The following is a 21,021-nucleotide window of genomic DNA, read 5'->3' as shown; positions in this document are numbered from 1 at the left end:
CCCATTCCACATGTAAGAAGCTTGGAAGTCACCACACCAACCTAACAACAAATAAACACAACTGAAAAATCAAAAGCTCTTTTTGGATCTGTGAGAAAGGAGAGAACACAGGGCAAACCCCTGCCTCCCAGAGTAGAGAGACAAATACAGGATATCATGGCTTCTCAAGAGCTGACTCAAAAGTGGAGATTTCTGCAGGTACCAGTTCTGGGGTAGAAAAACCTGAGCTGTAACTGATGAATTGCAGGAGGCTCCATGTGGAGAAGTCTGAGAGTGAAAAATGCCAAGGAGACCCAGTCTCATGGGGCCCTCACTGTACCGTGAGATTTACCTCCAGGAGCTCAGCCAAATCCCCGTAGTATATATCAGAGAAAAATCCCGTCATGCTTTGGCAGGGAGAGGGGAAAGGAATCATTTTGAAATATGTCAGAGCACTCTGTTCTTAACAAGGCCTGCCTTCAGGGCAGTCTAGTTAACCAGAGCCTGACCTACTGGAGTATTATCAGAGCCCAGCTGAGCTAGGGGAAGGAAATACCCTACTTTGGGCCACTCTAGACATCCTGTGCCACCTAAGGAGGAAAGAAAAACATTGAGAACCAAAGTTCACAGTTCAGAGGCATAAAGTCACTGAAAAACTAAGAATTATAGGACTATGGAGCCCTTTCCTTCCCCTCAGACCTCATCACCACATTACTAAAGGCCTGTTTACAGCAGTTCTTTTACCCAGTACATCATGTTCAGCCATCAGGACATAATCTTGAGATTAAGATTTGGTATCAAGACATACCAAAAGGCGGGGTTCCTGATTTCGGCTCAGGTCATAATCTCAGGGTCGTGAGATGGAGGAGCCCTGTGTCAGGCTCTGCGCTGGGCATGGAGCCTGCTTAAGATTGTCTCTCTCCCTCTTCCCCTCACGTGTGTGTGTGCATGCATTTGTTCTCTCTCTCTCAAAAGAAAAAGATACCAAAAGGCAAAAAACAATTTGAAGAGACAGCCAACATCAGAACCAGATATGGCAGGAATGTTGGAGTTACAAGACCAGAAATTTAAAACAACTATGATTAATATGTTAGAGATTCTAACGGATAAAGTAGACAGCATGCACAGATGGACAATGTAAACAGAAATAAAGAAATCCAAAGAATCAGAAAGAAATGCTAGAGATTAAAAATAAAAACAAAAACAAACACTCTAATAGAAATGAAGCCTGCCTTTGATGGACATACTAGATTGGACTGTGCTAGAGGGCGTATCGATAGAATTCTCAAATGATAATGTGATGTGTTAGAGGTGTTAACTAACACTGTGGTGGTGGTAATGCAGTATATAAATGTATCAAGTCAGCATGTTGTATACAAACTTACACAATGTTATGTGTCAGTTATACCTTAATTTTAAAAACTAGAATTCTCAACCAAAAAGCAGAAGAAACAAGGACTAAAAAAAAAACATCCAAGGACTATACAGCTATAAAATGTGTAACACACATAATCAGAGTGCCAAAAGAAGAAAAAAGGAACAGAAGAAATACTTGAAACAATAATGATTAAGAATTTCCCCAAGTTAATGTCAGACACCAAATCACAGATTCAGGAAGCTCAGAGAACACCAAGCAGAATAAATGCTAAAAAAAATACACGTGGGTGTTTATCATTTTCAAACTACAGAAAATCAAAGATAAAACCTGAAAGAAGCTAGAGGAAGAAAACACCTGACCTATAAAGGAACAAAGATAAGAATGACATCCAACTTTTCTTCAGAAACCATACAAGCAAGAAGAGAGTGGAGTGAATGATTTTAAGTGTTGAGATAAAAAAAAAAAAATGACCAAGCTAGAATTCTGTACCTTGCAAAATTATCTTTCAAAGGTAAAGCCTTTAGCCAGGCTAACCAAGGAAAAAAGAAAAAAGAGAAACTAAGAAAAAAACGACACAAATTACTATAGATAGAAGCAGAGGAAATACTTCCCAACTCATTCTGTGAAGCCAGCATTCCCCTAACACCAAAACCAGACAAATACAAGAAAACAAAACTACAGATCAATATCTTATGAACATAGATGCAACAGTCTTCCACAAAATACCAGCAAAATGAATCCAAACTACAAAAAGAATTAGGGGCACCTGGCTGGCACAGTCAGTAGAGCATGGGACCTTGATCTAGGGATTGTGAATTCGAGCTCCACATTGGGTGTAAAGATCACTTAAAAATTTTTTTTAAACCTTAAGAAAAAAAAAGGCACACTAGAACCAAGTAGGATTTGTCCCAGGTACGCAAGGCTGGTTCAACATTTGAAAATCTATCACATCAACTAACTAAAAAAGAAAAGTCACATGATCATGTTGATAGATGCAGAAAAAGCATGTGACAGAATCCACCACCCATTCATGATAAAGACTCTATCAGTAAACTAGGAATAGAGGGGATCATTCTCAACTTTATAAGACTACAAAAAATCTTAACAGCTAACCTCATAATAGTGAGAAACTGGAAGCTTTTGTATTAGTATCACTGCTAAAAATAAATAAGCTATCAAGCTATGAAAAGACATAAAGGAACCTAAATCCATATTTAGGCAGAGATGGCCCTGCTCACCATTCCTTATCAACATTGTGCTGGAAGTTCTAGCTAATGCCGTAAGACAAAAGGAAACAAAAGGTATACAGGTTGGGAAGAAAAAATAAAACTGTTCACTGGTAACATGATCATCAGTGTAGAAATCTAAAAGAATGGATAAAAAATAGGAACTAATAAGCAATTATAGCAAGGTTACAGGATGCAAGTTTAATATACCAAAGCTAATCACTGTTGTACATACCAGCAATGAACAAGAGAAATTTGAAATAAAAAACAATACAATTTACAATAGCATCCCTTCCCCAAATGAAATACTTAGGTATAAATCTAAGAAGTTATGTACAAAATCTGTATGAGAAAAACTACAAAACTGATGAATAAAATCAAAGAATTTACTTAAAAAAAGGAGGGAGATTCCTCATTTATGGATAGGACGACTCAGTGTTGTCAAGGTGTCAGTTCTTTTCAACTTAATCTATAGATTCAGTGCATTCCCAATGAAAATCCCAACAGCTTATTTTGCAGATATTGAAAAAATGATTAAGTTTATATAGAGAGTTGAAAGATCCAGAATAGCCAGCACAGTATTAAAGAACAAAGTAGGAGGGCTCAACCTCCAGTAATCGAGACAGTGTGGTATTGGTGAAACAGTAGACAAATAGATCAATAGAATAGAATAGAGAACTCATAAATAGACCCACGTGTAGTCAGCTGATCTTTGACAGAGGAGTGAAGGCAATAGAATAGAGGCAAAGAGAGTCTTTATTAAAGAGTGCTGGAACAACTGGATCTACAGGTAAAAAAATGAATGTAGACACAGACCTTAAACTCTTTGCAAAAATTAAAATGTATCACAGACTTAAATATAAATTTTAAAAAACTAGAAAACAACTGGAAGATACCAGGAGAAAACCTAGAGGACTTTGGATGTGGTGATGCCTCTTTAGATATAAACCAAAAACACAACCCATGGAAGAATTGGTAAGCTGAACTTCACTGAAGTTAAAAACTTCTGCTCTGCAAAAGACAATGACGAGAGAATAACACAAGCCACAGACTGAGAGCAAATACTTGCAAATGACACATCTAATAAAGGACGGTTATCCAAATATACAAAGAACTCTTAGAACTCAACAATAAGAAAACAACCCGATTGAAAAATGAGCCAAAGACTTAACATTGACACCTCAACAACAGATACACAGATGGCAAATAAGCATATGAAAAGATGGTCTACATTAAATGTCATCAGGGAAATGCAGTTTAAAACAAGATACCACTACATACCTATTAGAATAGCCAAAATCCAGAAGACTGGCAGCACCAAATGCTAACAAGAATGTGGAACAAGAGGAAGTCATTCATTGTTAGTGGGCATGTAAAATGGTACACTTTGAAGACAGTTGGATAATTTCTTACAAAACTAACCACATTCTTACTATATGATCCAGCAATTACACTCCTTGATATTTACCCAAAGGAGTTGAAAACTTAATGTTTACAAAAAAAAAAACCTGCACACACATTAATAGCAGCTTTATTCATAATTGCCAAAACTTGGAAGCAACCAACATGTCTTTCAGTAGGTGAATGGATAAATAAACTGGCACATCCAGACAACGGAGTATTATTCAGTGCTAAAAAGAAATGAGCTATCAAGCCATGAAAAGACATGCAGGAACCTATATGACATTCTGGAAAAGGCAAACCTATTGAGACAGTAAAAAGATAGTGGTCATCAAGGATTTGGTGGTGGTGGTGGTGGTAGGGGAAGGATGAATAGGATAGAGCACAGAGGATTTTTTAGGGCATAAAAATACTCTGTATGATACCATAATGATGGGTACATGTCATTGTACATTTGTCTAAACCCACAGAATATGCAACACCAAGAGTGAATTGTAATGTAAATTAGGGTCTTTGGGTGATGTGTAAATATAGATCCATCAATGACACCACTTTTCAACAAATAGAACACTGGTGAGAGATGTTGATAATGGAGGAGGCTAGGCCACGTGTAGGACAGGGACCATATAGGAAATCTATCTGCCTTCCCCTCAATTTTGCTGTGAATTTAAACTGCTCTTTAAAAAGAATTAATTAAAAAAGTAATTACGCCATTATAAATGAGACTGATGCAGTGGTAGATGGGTAGTAGACTAGAAATCAAAAGAGCTTGTGTTCAGGTCCTTTTTTCATCATTTGTTCAGACACCCTTAGAAAAGTCACTTAATATCAATGAGCCTTACCTAGGAGAGTATTTCCTTATGACGTTATGGGAATCAGATTGCAGACATGAAGGTTTTTTTTGAAAACTAGCAGCATGCAAATATCAAGGGCTTAACTGTTTTTAAGATAACGACTTAAGGCGTAACCATTGATTCTTCTTTTTTTTTAAAGATTTTATTTTATTCATTTGAGACACAGAGATACAGAGAGAGAGCATGAGCAGGGGGAGAGGCAGAGGGAGAAGCAGGCTCCCCGCTGAGTCAGGAGCCCCATGTGGGGCTCGATCCCAGGACCCTGGGATCATGACCTGAGCCGAAGGCAGACGTTTAACCATCTGAGCCACCCAGGCACCCTGTAACCATTGATTCTTAAGAAAACATCTTTTGTTTGCGTGCTATGAGATTAGTTATATGAATAAAGAATGTAAACTGCTGTACAAAAGACAAGTACAATAATAGTTACGTGCTTAGAAAACTCCAAAAGGGGAATGATATCTTTTTGTATGAATGGAAGTATTTATGAAAAAATTTTAAGAGAATAGCACTAAGGCAAGTTTGACTTTCCATTTTTCTGCTTGGAAAAGAAAATTGAAAAGACAGTCTCCCTAAAGATCCTAGATTAAAATGCAATATAATATACCAGATTCTAGCTTTTTAAGAGTACATAGTATGTGTAGTTACGGTTAGTTTTTTTCTTCTACCAAAAATACTGGCAAAAATATTTACATGTTGATTTACACTTGCCACTATTGTAGTAGGAGTAGTTTGACTAGTGTTATATTAATATTATTAAACTGATCTGAAGAAAAGATTCCCAAATTCACCATATAATGTGTTGGCACTTGCCTTCCACAGTGGTTTTCCCTTTTGAAAAGCAAATAGGGATTAAAATCATTAGAAGGAAAAGCTAAAAAGAAACAGATTTCAGCTTTGTGAGCAGTCTGATTCATGCTACTTCTCAAATGATCACTCAGCAATGTTTTAGCCCAATTATGCAATGCCACATTTGGGTTTATCTCCCTTTAATAAAAATCTTTCAGAATAGCCCTACATTTAAAATTTGTTTGATACATTTTCTCATTTATCTTTGTCCAAATTCTCTGGCTCTGAGAAATAGTGGTGTTCATGAACTTGCTGGAGCTAGACAGTTTCTTTCCCTCTTTCTTCCTTTTTGGATGTATCAGTGCAATAAAAGAACTGGTTCATCAGTTCTGCCAGGATGGTGGGTTTCTTAAGAGAGTGTAGGGAATCTGGCAAATAGGAGAACGAGAATACAGTTAACCTTTATAGGGACTGGAATATTTGTCAACGGAGAATTTAATGTTTTCTGCAAACAGGGTACATTTAGAGTACAAATGGACCTGCGGCTAAAGGAAAAATAAACTCTTCCTGATTCTAGTTTGTATCAGACTTATTTCTGAAATAACCTAGAGGGATATAATATATATATTTTTAAGATTTAATAGAAAAAAAAGCTTAGTTGGTCTGTCTTTATGTTCACTTTCCTAAATTATATGCTCTTGTTTATTCCTGAGCTTTAGCTTCTGATACTATGTATGACATGTCTGCTTTTCTTTTCTAGAAGCCACCGGTGTCCAACAGAAGGTCAATTTTTCTGAAGGAGGTATTTTCTTTTAAAATATTCTAAATCTTTTTTTCCCCCATTAACATGAGGTGCAATTTTGACAGGTATTGGAGAGCAGAAAATCGTGTATTTTTCTTCACAAAAAAAGAAAAAAATCCATGCTTATCTGATGGGCCAGTAAAATAGGATAGTGTGAGCAATGATAGTCTTTATATGCATTTTAAGCATCTTTTTTCTGAGTTATTAATTTTAAGCAAAGTTAGTAAAAAAAAAGGTTCTGGCATATGCTGACCTATGACTATGGTATTAAAATAATCATTTTTTCAAAATCAGTCTGTGAATAGTACAGTAAAATTTAATCCATTTTAGAACCCACCATAATCTAAGGTTACCTGCATACTGAAATGTTTGTTATGGGTGTATGTGTACATCCCCCTTTCAGAAACACAGATGGACATATGTAAACACATGTGTGTGCACATACTAATCTTGTCTGAATTTGCACACTGACTGTATGTAGTTCCTCCCATAAGGTAGAATTTTTCCACTATTTAATGCTCATTTGCTTACTCTCTGACTCTACAGTAAATATAATCAGAATATCATCGTGTAGATACTACTCTGAATATTTGAGATATAATTATGTACCTCAGAGAACATTAATGTGCTCGATTTTAGCTTATATGAAAATTTGTGATCCAGAATAGTAAGCATAATAAATAGCAATTCTGTATCTGATATTTAGAGAAGCTTCATTTTAATGTTGAATTACTTATTTTTCTAGATCTTTAGAGCATTAGAATAAAGACTATACTAGTGTATTATTTACTTCTTTTTAGGAGAAACTGAACAGGATGATCAAGACAGCTCTGACAGTGATATCACTACGGTTAAGGTCATATCCGGGGATTCTCTTGATTCTGGAGGTAACATTGCTTTATATACATATGACTGTATTTTAGGAGCTGTCTTTTTAGTTAAAATATAAAGGTATTTGTGAATCTGCTTTTTAAAAAAATACTTCAAAGTATTTTATAAAAACTACTTTTTAAAAAGTTGTGTACTTTTTAATATTTATTAAAATTATTGATTTCATGTGTGCATCTAATCAGTAATGTAGTGCCATGTAACATCTAAACAAATAAGTCACTTTTTAGCCTACTTTGATATTGATGAAATAGAAGATATTTTTTGTGCTCAAAAGAAATAGTTTTTTAAAAAAACATTGTAGAGAGGGACGCCTGGGTGGTTCAGTCAGTTAAGCATCTAACTTAGGCTGTGGTCATGATCCAGGGTCCTGGAATTGAGCCCCATGTTGGGTTCCCCTCTTAGCAGGGAGTCTATTGTCCCTGTCCCTCTGCCCCTCCCTCCTCTTGTGTACTTATGCGTGTGTGTGTGTGTGTGTGTGTGTATGTGTGTGTGTATGTGTGTATGCACGCCCTTGCTCTCTCCCTCTCAAATAAAATCGTTAAAAAATTTTAAAAATGTTTTGGAGAAACTGATCTCATTGGCAGTGGTACTCATTACACTATCAGGAATGTTAGTTAGCTTTTAGGAAGTTTTGTTTTTGTTTTTGTTTTTAGTTTTATTTTATTATGTCGTGTTAATCACCATACATTACATCATTAGTTTTTGATGTAGTGTTCCATGATCCATTGTTTGCGTATAACACCCAGTGCTCCATTCAATATGTACCCTCTTTAATACCCATCACCAGGCTAACCCAGCCACCCACACTCCGCCCCTCTAGAACCCTCAGTTTGTTTCTCAGAGTCCATAGTCTCTTATGGTTCGTCTCCCCCTCCGATTTCCCACCCTTCATTTTTCCCTTCCTACTATCTTTTTTTTTTTAACATATAATGTATTATTTGTTTCAGAAGTACAAGTCTGTGATTCAATAGTCTTACACAATTCAGAGCGCTCACCATAGCACATACCCTCCCCAGTGTCTATCACCCAGCCACCCCATCCCTCCCACCCCCCCCACTCCAGCAACCCTCAGTTTCCTGAGATTAAGAATTCCTCATATCAGTGAGATCATATGATACATGAAGTTTTAATATACCTAGGTAATTGCTTTTATCTCTGGATTGTTCAAATTCAACCAGGTCAATAATAATAGTTTATGATTGTTCACATGAATTTGTGTTTTATTAAAGGAAAGAATTGACTGAAGAGAAAAAAAATACCAATTGAGGCTTAAGAGAGTGCTGAACCAATTTGTAAACTCTGTAAATAATGAATAATTTGTATTTTAGTCCTCTGAAAGAGTAATTCTCCACTTTCCCTCACCACCTTTTGAGAATTTCCGTAATTCCAGTTTTACCTCATCATTCCATTTTAAAAATAAGCTCATAAGCTGGTTTATGGGCATTTGGTATTCTCTATATTTCCCAACCTTCCTCATTTTCCCCCATTCTTTCTTGATACAGAAATCCCAAAGGAGATATGCACCATTCTAGCATAGTGGTTAAGAACATGGGCTCTGGAGCCAGAATCCCTGGGTTCCTTCCACTCCTCCACTACTAGGTTGGTGCCCTCAGGCCATTGTTTAACTTCTGTGTTCCTCAGTTTCCTCATCTGGGTTGTTAAGAGGTTAAATTAATTCACATGTGCAAGCACCTAGAAAGTACCTGTCACGTAGTAAACACTTAAATTAAGTGTTCTTATTAGTTTTGGTATGTGTATACACAAAGCTCTAAAAATTAGAGACGGATTAAGCCATTCATATAGCCAGTAATTTGATGCCATTGCCACTAGCATATAGCTCTTCAAAACTACATAAACCGCAGGCTCTGTGATCCCTTTAGAACTCTAATAAATTCTTAATGAAGCACAGACCCACATGCAGAAGAGAACTCTAGCTAAAGAACAAAAAGGGGAGCATATTAAGACTACAGATCTCCCTAGATTATTTTCTGGGCTATTATCACCGAAGAGGTACAAGAATAAACAAATGAGCAAAGGGGATAAAAAGAGAGAGAGAGAGGCAAACCAAGAAACAGACTCTTAACTGTAGAGAACAAACTGACCAGAGGGGAGGTGCGGGGGGGCGGTTGGAATGGGTGAAACAGGTGATGGGGATTAAGGAGTGCACTTACTGTGATGAGCACCAGGGATTGTGTGGAAATGTTAAATAACTTAATTGTACATCTGAAACTAATATTATACCATATGTTAACTAACTAGAATTTAAATAAAAACAAAACAAAGATCCATTGGAGTGCAGGAAGAAAATACTAGAATCTCATGTATATTTGTATTTTATTTCATTTAAAATGTCTATTTTTATTTTATAATAAATGCAACACATTAGTTAATACATTATTTCGGTAATACATGTAAATGTTTGGGAGATAGATGCTCAAATTTTTTTAGTAATGGGAATACGGTAGCAAACCACCCTGAATATGTCAAATGCTCCTGCTTCTGATCGCTTTTGAACAGGTTTAGGTATGATTTCCATTTTTATATGAAAACAAGATTTTAAAGAGAGTAGACTAAAATATGTAATGTATTGGCCACTTACAAGAAAAATTTGAGGCAAAATGGGTATTAATGAGGCAAAATGGGTATTAATGATTTCAAGAAGATCCATTATAAACTTTCAAAATGTTCCCCAACTCAAAGCTTTTTATTATCTCCCTTACCTCATGCCATGTTCTATATCTTACATCTTTTTCTTTAGGAAGTGGTTAAGGAAAGAGATAATTAGTTAATTTTTTAAATACAACATGACTCTTTAGAAACTTTTTAAAAATAAATTGTGAGCCCAAGTGTTGAATTCCCTGGGGTATTACTGAATATCTTTGCTCCTTTGATTACTCATTGTTCTCTTATAAAATATGCATTTAAAAAGTATAATATACTTTACAGTGTACTATATTTATTTTTGTTGTTTTTTTAGATCAAACCCCCAGATCATCAGCTCAATATCCAGAATCATTTTGGCAGTCATCACGAAGTAAGTAAAACCATGTCTTCAACTCTTAAAAATCTACCTGTATGTGTGGTTAAATGTTTTTATTTTTGAAGATCCTCTTTTCCAGTTTAACATGAAGTGTTGAAAAAGAGGTCTAGTGAATGCTAAAAAACTCACCCAGCGTCTTGAATTTGCTTCAGCTCTGTACTCAAGCTTGAATTTTATTTTAAAAAACAAGAATCTGCATTCCGTGACTTGTTGAATGTCCTTGCTTCCCATATAAATTTGTTGACTGTTTTAGTTTAATTTAACTAATGTAGTTTGAACGTACTTATATGGACATTTTCTAATAAGAATATAAAATTTTATATGTAGTATGATTTGAGCTCTATTGCAAAAGTTTGGAAGGTTGAATAAGTAATAAACCAAGGTATAGTAAAAAGTTAATGATAAGCTAGGTGGTAGGTATATAAAAATCTTAGAACCTCGCTTACAATCTTGAAAATTTTCACAATGTGTTGAGCAATTTTAACAAAAGAAAAGATTGGAAAGTAATATACTAAAATGCTAATAACGATTTGTTGAGGATGGTAGAATAACTGGTGACATTTTTCTTTTCCTTTTCTTCTGTATTTTGCAGATTATCTACAGTGGATATGTATTTCTTAGGTTAAGCAGAAATGATCTGTTTTTTCTTTTCCATTTTTAAACCAAGTCCCAGACTTTGAGTTAGTTATTAATCAACCTAAAATATCCTTGTATATAAAATCTTCAAGGACTTATTTTTCTTTCCACATCACCTTTTTTGAAATACGAGACTGTATTTATTTATTTACTTATTTATTTATAAAGATTTTATTTCTTTATTTGACAGAGAGAGAGACAGCACAAGCAGGGGGAGCGGCAGGCAGAGGGAGAGGGAGAAGCAGACTCCCCTGCTGAGCAGGGAGCCCGATTCAGGGCTCGATTCCAGGACCCTGGGATCATGACCTGAGCCAAAGGCAGACACTTAAACTGACTAGCCACCCAGGCATCCCATGAGACTGTTTTTAAGGAAAAAGTCTTTAGAAATCTGTTTTGTAATTACTGTTTATAGAATTCCACTTTATTTCACTTTATATATATTTAGTTTTTAGAAGGTTCTGGGTTTGAACTTAAAACTGCAATAAAACAAAACCCACTAAGACTAATTTTCCACTAAGTGGAAAATTACTTGCTGAATCATCTTATATCTTTGCCCTTTGTTATTCTACATCTTTGATTTTTGGAAGCTCTTAAAAGTATCTCCCTATATAAATTATGCTACATGCATACAGTGGAATACTTTTTAGTTATGAAAAATTAGTACTTTGTATACTAATGAATAGGTGATCAAGATATATATCCTTAAATCTAAGATGCCATTATTTTATGTGTCACTGAGAAAGATAAACCATCCAGTTAAACTATGACATATCCTTGATTATAAGATACAGACCTAGGTCAGAGGTGTTTTTTAAAAAGTACTTCTTGGGGTGCCTGGGTGGCTCAGTTGGTTAAGGGTCTGATGTTGGTTTCAGCTCAGGTCATCATCTCAGGGTTGTGGGATTGAGCCCCGTGTTGGGCTCTGCACTCAGCACAGAGTTTGTTTGAGATTCTTTCCCTCTCCCTCTCCCCCTCCATCCCTTCTGCCCTCCCCCCTCCCACGCCACTCCCTCCCTGCCCCCTCACATGTACACACGCTCTCAAATAAATAAATCTTAAAAAAAAAAAGTACTTCTAGGGCGCCTGGGTGGCTCAGTTGTTTAAGCGACTGCCTTCGGCTCAGGTCATGATCCTGGAGTCCCGGGATCGAGTCCCGCATCGGGCTCCCTGCTCAGCGGGGAGTCTGCTTCTCCCTCTGACTCTCCCCCTCTCATGCTCTCTCTCTATCACTATCTCTCTCAATAAATAAATAAAAATCTTTAAAAAAAAAAAAAAAAGTACTTCTAGAGGTGCCTGGGTGGCTCAGTCGTTAAGTGTCTGCCTTCAGCTCAGGTCATGATCCCAGGGTCCTGGGATCAAGCCCCGTGTCGGGCTCCCTGCTCAACCGGAAGCCTGCTTCTCTGTCTCCCACTCCCCCTGCTTGTGTTCCCTCTCTCACTGTGTCTCTCTCTGTCAAATAAAATCTTTTAAAAAAAAATAAAAAGTACTTCTTAAAATCAATGATGAAAGACATTTTAAAAAGCATGTGTCTATTTTTTTTTAAGTATTTTGTTGGTATAGACTGAAAACAAATCTAAAAGAATATTCATATGTCTTATTCACCATGGTATTCCTGCACATAGTAGGCACTTAATAAATATTTATGAATTTTTAAGTTGTACATTTCTAGAATGTTTTATTTCGTTTACAGCTAGCATATATTGCATTTGTATGCAGAAAAAAAATGGAAAAATTTACAGTGATTCTTGTAGCAATGGGTAGAAATAACTCATTTCTTTAGGGCAGATTTGGAAATTTACTTTGTTATAATTGTTTGAAATACATTTCTCATCATCCCATTGTATCATTTTACAGTTGTTAGATACCATCCCAAAACAAAAAATAGCATCTTTCTCTTCGTAACTACTTTGCAATGCCCACATTGCTTACATACTATATATTAACATATGTGGACTGCCTGGGTTTGTATCTCAGCCCTACTACCTTTAGATATGTAATCTTGGGAAAATGATCAGTTTCAGTGTCCTGATTTGTAAATAGGAATAATGGTATATCAACCACATAAAGTTTGAGAATTAAGTAAAATTATACTTCATACCTGGTAAGCATTCAGTACATGCAGCCATTATTTTGATGGTATTGATCCTAAAGTTGACTTATTATTATCCAATTCTTGAATACTTTGAAAGTTTAGAAAAGGGAAAAAAATGGATATATCGCATGTTTGGGACTGATGAAAGAAGGGTTTGATTTTTGTGGGGATTTTTTTGGTTTATAGTATCCATATTATACAAGTAGAATATCTATGCAATATCTTCACTGTTCTTATTTCCAAGCATTGTATGACCTTATCTTTGTTTTCTGTTTTAGGTCGAGACTTCATAACTCTTGAGAAGCAACCTTCTGTGCTAAGTAAGTGGTTGGTTGTCTGTTCTTTTATCAGTCAAGTAATTCTGACTTTGTCAAATTTGGCTTTGAATAGGGTTTCAAGTTATTTTACCCTCTTTGCCTTTTAATCCCACCACACATTGGTACCAAATGTGTAATTATTCTGTGATGTGGAAATGTGTTTAGGACTATTTTACCTAAAGTAACTTATTTACAAGAATAAATGGGCGCCTGGGTGGCTCAAATGGTTGGGTGTCTGCCTTCGGCTCTGGTCGTGATCCTGGGGTCCTGGGATCGAGGCCCGCGTCAGGCTCCTGGCTCAGCGGGGAGCCTGCTTCTCCCTCTCCCTCTGCCTCTCTCCCTGCTCATGCTCTCTCTCTCTCTCGCTCTCTCTCTGTTATCTCTGTGTCTCAAGTGAATAAATAAAATCTTTAAAAAAAAAAAAAGGTTAACTTTTTTCTTCTTAATATTGAAATCAAGTTCAAATATTACTGAATTCAGTCATTCTCAGACCAGAACAAAGGACTTGTACATAGTTTTGTCTATTAGGTGATTATATATTTATTTGCTGCCTATTTTGCTGTAAGTAGTGGTTCATCCTTCCCTGGTATGATCCTTTAACATTATCTTTTACTTCTGAACCTGTTGCTTTTGTTGTTTTCCTCCCCAAATTTGTTTTGCCTTTCTGATAAATTTACCTTGTAAATTTGTATGGTATACATTTTCAAAGTATGTGAAATGATATTTTGATATATGTATTTGCTTCAGGCTCGGGATATCAAAAAAAACCTCAGGAATGGTTTGAACAAACCACAAGAACAAGGGCTAGGATGCAAAGTAAGTTGATAAATCTCTACCTATTATTGAGGTAATTTTAAGTTTATTTGCTGTTTTTCTTTATTGTTCAACATACAAAAATATTTAGTTCTTCAGATAGACATTTAGACTGTAATTTCATTAATAAAGAACAGCTATGATTACTAGTTATTTCCAGCTGCTTGGAGGAGCAGGAGATGGTCTGGATGTAAAGTGTAAATAGTGGTGTGAGAAAGCCTGCGGATGGTGGGTCTAGACTTAACAAATTGTCAGCTCTATCTAGCAGCAGTCCAGTCTGTACATGATCATGAAATTCTACTCTCTTGACAGCACCTGTTTTTTATTTGTAGCGGATTTTGTTTACTTTTATTTAAATAACCACTTAGAGCAACTCTGCCTGCCTATTATATTAAGTAATAAAGGTTGAAACCTACAAGTAGTATATTCATGTTTAGGTTTAGGGTGGATTAAATGTCACAGAATTTGAGAAATACCATAGATAGATGTGATGAAATAATCATGCTTTGAATTCAGTGTCTGTCATAATTTCTGTAGTTGTGTCCACATTAAATCTTGACTGTTTTAAAAAAAAAACTAAGTCACCCTTAACCTTTTATCCCTTCTTTATTCATCTAACCACAATAAATCTCAAAGTCATTAGGTACTCCCTTACTTTTATTTAGATAATATAAAAATCCCCATCACATATCTCTTGCTCAAGAAATGACTTAACTATAGGGGGGTGCCTGGCTGGCTCAGTCGGTAGAGTGTGTGACTCTTGATCTCGGGGTTGTGAGATCAAGCCCCGTGTTGGATGTAGAGATTACTTAAAAATAAAATCTTAACAAAAAAAGAAAAGAAAAGGAAATGATGAACTGTAATAGGACAAGATTACCTTGTGGTAAACAAACCTCTGTGGCTTTGTTTTTCCATCAGCAAAGTAGTGATGGTCACAATTCATTCTTTCCCACTAGTGAAGTTTTATCCCACATGTGAGTTCTTCAGCTGTCTAAAACTGAAATAACATTCTGTCCTTGCTTTATTGTTGACTGTCATTCCTTATTGTTGTATGTACCTTGCTATCAGAAAACCATTTCTTCTTACAGTTTGCTCTTTCTGACCTATTATAATTAGGAAGGCAAATATTCGTTATTTAGCTTACTAGGGTTGTGTTTATAGCAAGTATCAAAAATTAAAACCTATGGGGCACCTAAGTGGCTCGTTAAGTGTCTGACTGTTCGGCTCAGGGCATGATCTCAGGGTTGTGAGATGAAGCCCCACGTCAGGCTCCATGCTGGGTGTGGAGCCTGCTTCTCTCTCTCCCTCTGCTCCTCCCCGCCCCCCCTCTCTCCCTCCCTCTCTCTCTTTCTCTAAAAAAAAAAAAAAAAATTAAGACTTACTTTATAGATCTGAGATATATACTCTTAGAAGTAAAAATGGATGAGTTTAAGTATATACACTATGTAAATCTCAGGGACTTGTTATGTTGTTTCTTAGTTCTTAACTATATATTCTGGGTAATTTATAACAGATACATTTCTTCCAAGTAAGTGAAGTGTAGTACACATTGTTACCAAAAAATGTTTGTATAATTTTTATTTCCTCTGATAAGACACTGTGCAAATGCAATGCAGAAGGGAAAATAATTATATTAAAGATCTGATTGGAATGTAGAAATAGATCTTTTTAGTTGCTAAATTGATAGCTAAGTCTTAGTACTTTATCTTTTTGCATCCCTACTTTGTCTTAACTTAGTGCAATTATTATGGCTTAAACAACGGGTATACTGATTAGTAGCCATCTACCATATGTAGTTTTGAGAGTTATATAGAAATTATATACCAGAAGTTTGTGCAGTAAGGTGCAGATAACAGAATTTTTTAGACCTTTAACCACATGAGGACTTTAAGATAAGAACAGTGAACACGAAGAAAATATTTTCAATAAAAGTGCAAGACTGCAGGGGCGCCTGGGTGGCTCAGTCGTTAAGCGTCTGCCTTCGGCTCAGGTCATGATCCCAGGGTCCTGGGATCGAGCCCTGCATCGGGCTCCCTGCTTGGCGGGAAGCCTGCTTCTCCCTCTCCCACTCCCCCTGCTTGTGTTCCTGCTCTCGCTATCTCTCTCTCTGTCAAATAAATAAAATCTTTAAAAAAAAAAAAAAAGTGCAAGACTGCAGTGATTGTCATACAGCCTTACAGATTCCTTTTCAATCCAAGATCATTTAAAAAAAATTGGTCGCTTAGCATTCTGAATTTCATATTTCATTAAGTTTACATTTCTGCCTGCTTTAGTGAGAAAAAATTAATTTTTAGATTTAGGTGTTCAAGAACCTGGAATTTTAGATCCTTATTGTTATCCCATGTTAGCACCAGTTTCCTGGGTAGACAGGTCCCAGTTTGGGTTTCTGCCTGTGTCCTAACCTTTAGGGGAAGATGGTACCACTGTCTTTATATTTCCTATTTCCCAGGGGATAAAACGATGAGAATAGGGAAGAGTTTCTATGGAGAGGTCAGACCTCTGAGTCAGTGCTTCATCAATACATATGCTTTGGAACCTATCTCTAAAAGTAGTGCAGAGACACGAAAGAGAATTTGGAGTTAGAGCTCCAGTCCCAACCTCTCCTACTTAGTAATTGAGTGATACTGGTAAAGCTACTTAACCTTTGTGAACCTCAATTTTCTTACCTTTAAAGTAGAGACAATAGTGCCTATAATTAAGTTATTCTAATTAGCTTAAGTCTAAATAACAAATGAATAATTACTAGTGTTTATTGTTAACAATATATTGTGTAGTAATCAATAATAACTACTCTGAAAGATTCATGCCCTCTGCTCTTGACTTTTATAGAGTGATTGATTGTTATCGTAGTCTTCAAACTGGAAAATCTTGAGTTTTATCTTTTGTATGTGTGTTTTTGAGGAATTTCTGTCTCTATTTCTAATAATATTTTTAATAAGAGGGGTAGAGATTATCTTAGAGAATGCTCTGCCGGAGCAGTAGATACCTTGCTAAGTTTGTGTTCTGTGAATTTTATAAATATTACATGTTATATAATAACTTACTTAGCTATCCTTCATCATTAAAATCATCATAGAAGAGCACTTAACAGAATTTTCATATATTATCTCATTTGAACTTTGCAACCGTGGAGTAAAATATTCAAGATAAACATTATCTTGATGGATTGTTTTTTCTAAGACAATTGTATTATGTTTCACATGCTCTTTCACTGCAGGTTCCTCTACTTGCCATCCTCATATAATAACTTTTTTAGTCATTTTATTAAAGTATGGTTGGCATGCATTTAATGTATACAACTCAATGTGCTTGGAGATAAGTATACATCTGGAAAGCATGACCGTGTGGGAAACTATGCCATAAGCATATCACCTCCAAAAGTTTCCTCCCACCCTCTTCATTTATTATTATGTGTGTGTATGATAAGAGCACTTAATATAAGATCTACCCTCTTGGCAAATTTTTAAATATACAGTACAGTATTGTTAACTATAGGTACTAGGCTTTACAGAGATTTCTAGGACTTACTCATCTTGTATAACCGAAACTTTGTGCCCTTTAATACCTCCTCATTTTCCCCTTCCCCCAGCAACCACCATTCTACTCTCTGCTTCTATGAATTTGACTATTTTAGATTCCTCATAAAATGAATTGTCTGTCAGAACCTACAACTCTATTGTCTTATATGATGCAAAACATTGTAGATTTTATATGTATTATTGACACTAACCATTAAAAATGAGAAGATAATATGAAAAAGAAATTTGTATTTATTTACAGGTATAATGATTCATAAATTGATAATGAAGAAGCAGCAGTATGGTTGTTTTATGGTAGCCTAGTGTAATTGATTGCTTCATAGTAGCCTAACCTATACACTAATAAATGGATCATTATAACATTTCTATAGCATGCAGTAAGTATTACAGTCATATTCATAATACAGTATTGGAAACATTGTTACTTAAAAAAAATTTTTACCTGTGAAGATAGGCCAATAGGCAGTTTCTCCAGTTACTAGAGAGAGAGGTATACAGTATCCTATTTCCTTGAAAGCAAAGTAATGAAATAGTAAGAAAACTGACATTATTAATTTTATGTTAAGTATCACTCATCTTATGCCTATATAAGGATAGGCTATCCTCTTCCATACAAGTCTTGTACACAATGTTCTACACAGTGAGTACTTAGGAGACGATGATGACACAAAAACATCTCCTACAGTTCTTGCCAGACAGTTAATTAGATTTTCACACAAAGACACTCATACACATCCAACAGATAAGCTCCTTAACTGTACAGCATGATGGTTATTTACTGTTCATTAGGTGGAAGTGCATCATCATAAAGGTCTTCAACCTCATCTTCTTTGTATTGAGTAGGCTGAGGAGGAAGAGGGAGGGTTGGTCTTGCTGTCTTAAGGGTGGCAGAGGCTGAAAAGGTGGAGAATGTGGAAGGGGAGGCAGGCACATTCCAAAATAACGTAATTTCTGTCTGACTTTGTTGCCTTCTCATGTCTCGAAAAATGTGTCTATATGGTACCAACTTTATTCCACCATTTTCTTTAGTTTCAGTGCCTCTATCATAAAAGGGTCCATGTCGTAAAAGAAGTAGAAGGCAGTCTTGAATAATTGGAACCCTTCTTGCCAGATTATCTAATGTCGGTTTGTTTTCTGGCACTTCTTCTAGGTCTTCTGCCTTCTTCCTCAGTTTGGGAGCACTCATCTCAATCAAGTCATGGTCTTTTAATTCTTCTGCTGGGTCTATTTGCTCTAAAGTTTCTCTAAGATTCGTTATCTTTTTTTTTTTTAATTCCAGTATAATTAACATACAGTGTGATATTAGTTTCACATGTACAGTATAGTGACTCAGCAATTACTCAGAGCTTATCACAATAAGTGTGCTCTTAATCCCCTTCACCTATTTCACCCATCCCCCCACCCACCTCCCCTCTGGTAACCATCAGTTCTCTATATTTAAGAGTCTGGTTTTTTGTTTGTTCTTTTTTCTTTGTTTGCTTTCTTTGTTAAATTCCACATATGAGTGAAGTCATATGGTACTTGTCTTTCTCCGACTGACTTATTTATTTCACTTAGCATTGCACCCTCTAGATTCATCCATGTTGTGCAGATGGCAAGATTTCATTCTTTTACACACATACACACACACACATATATACCACATCTTCTTTATCCATTTCATCTATCAGTGGACACTTAGATTGCTTCCATAATTTGGCTATTGTAAATAACGCTGCAATAAACATAGGGGTACGTGTATCTTTTCAAATTAGTGTTTTCATATTCATTGGGTAAATACCCAATGGTGGAATTACTGGATCATAGGGTAGTTCTATTTTTAATTTTTGGAGGAACCTCCATACTGTTTTCCACAGTGGCTGCACCAGTTTGCATTCCTACCATCAGTTCAGTGAGGATTATTTTTCTCCACATCTGTGCCAACACTTGCTTCTTGTGTTTTTTATTTTCACCATTCTGACAGGTGTGAAGTAATACCTCACTGTGGTTTTGATTTGCATTTTCTTAGTGATGAGTGATACTGAGCATCTTTTCATGTGTCTGTTTGCCATCTGTGTGTCTTCTTTATAGAAATATCTAGGTCATTCTCCCATTTTTAGTTGGATTATTTGTTTTTGTGTGTTGAGTTGTAGAAGTTCTTTCTCTATTTTGGATACTAATCCTTTATCAAATATGTCATTTGCAAATATTTTCCCTTATTCTGTCTTTTAGTTTGTCTTTTAGTTTGTTAATGATTTCCTTTGCTGTGCAGAAGCTTTTTATTTTGGTGGAGTCCCAATAATTTATTTTTGCTTTTGTTTCCCTTGCCTCAGGAGACCTATCTAGAAAAAATGTTGCTACGGCTGATGTCAGAGACGTTACTGCCTGTGCTCTTTCTTAGGATTTTTATGGTGTCAGCTCTTACATTTAGGTCCTTAATTCATTTTGAACTTATTTTTGTATATGGTATAAGAAAGTGGTCCAGTTTTATTCTTTTGCATGTAGCTGTCCAGTTTTCCCAACACTGTTTGTTGAAGAGACTTTTTCCCATTGCATATTCTTGCCTCCTTTGTCGAAGATTGACTATATAATCATGAGTTTATTTCCAGGCTTTTTATTCTGTTCTGTTGATCTATATGTCTGTTTTCGTGTCAGTACCATACTGTTTTGATTACTACAGCTTTTTAGTATATCTTGAAATCTAAGATCCATATCTTGAAACCCTTCATCCCCTACCTTTTTTGCCATAATCATGATCTCTTTCATGATTTCTTTGATTGGCTGTTTTGTAAATCCTGTGAGGTCATACACATCTGGACAGTTTTCTCCAGCAGGAATTATTGTTTTGGGTTTGATGGCTCTTTCTGTAACAACTATGGCATTATTAAAGTATGTACTACCATTAATTTTATGCAATTATTATTTAATACTGCATCTTTATGTTTGTTTACATTTCTTTCAGTTGCAAATGGTACCATGTACAGTCTGTGCGTAAATTCTGATAAATTTTAACTTTTTGTAGTTTGTGTGTATTTTATGGTAGCAAATGATAAAATAGTATCTATATATATTTTATGCATTCATGAAATATCTAACTTTTTCTTAATATTTTAAAATATTTCTAGGCTATGCAGTTCGACTGAGTTTTTTCAAATTGTTGCAAATCTTTAAAAATTTTCCAATGTATTTATTTTTAAAAATTCACATATGGGGCGCCTGGGTGGCTCAGTCAGTTAAGCGTCGCCTTGGGCTCAGGTCATGATCCCAGAGTCCTGGGATCCAGCC

The 21,021-nt window shown here is 35.8% G+C and overlaps 1 protein-coding gene across 6 annotated transcripts in view; it reads left to right on the top strand.

Moving 5' to 3' along the window:
- The window catches only part of TOR1AIP1 (torsin 1A interacting protein 1), a 39,493-nt gene that overhangs the window by 10,654 nt on the left and 7,818 nt on the right, over positions 1-21,021 (top strand). For all 6 annotated transcript variants that reach the window (XM_078078108.1, XM_078078109.1, XM_036099994.2 and 3 more), the window contains 5 exons: positions 6,388-6,429; positions 7,230-7,316; positions 10,298-10,354; positions 13,367-13,408; positions 14,153-14,221. In XM_078078108.1, coding sequence (XP_077934234.1) covers positions 6,388-6,429; positions 7,230-7,316; positions 10,298-10,354; positions 13,367-13,408; positions 14,153-14,221 — 297 coding nt within the window. The remainder of the gene's footprint in view (positions 1-6,387; positions 6,430-7,229; positions 7,317-10,297; positions 10,355-13,366; positions 13,409-14,152; positions 14,222-21,021) is intronic.

This window comes from Halichoerus grypus, chromosome 7 (assembly GCF_964656455.1).
Source record: "Halichoerus grypus chromosome 7, mHalGry1.hap1.1, whole genome shotgun sequence".
Classification (NCBI taxonomy): Eukaryota; Metazoa; Chordata; class Mammalia; order Carnivora; family Phocidae; genus Halichoerus; species Halichoerus grypus.
The sequence above is the reverse complement of the archived record's forward strand: the minus strand, read 5'-3'. Positions and strand labels throughout refer to the sequence as shown.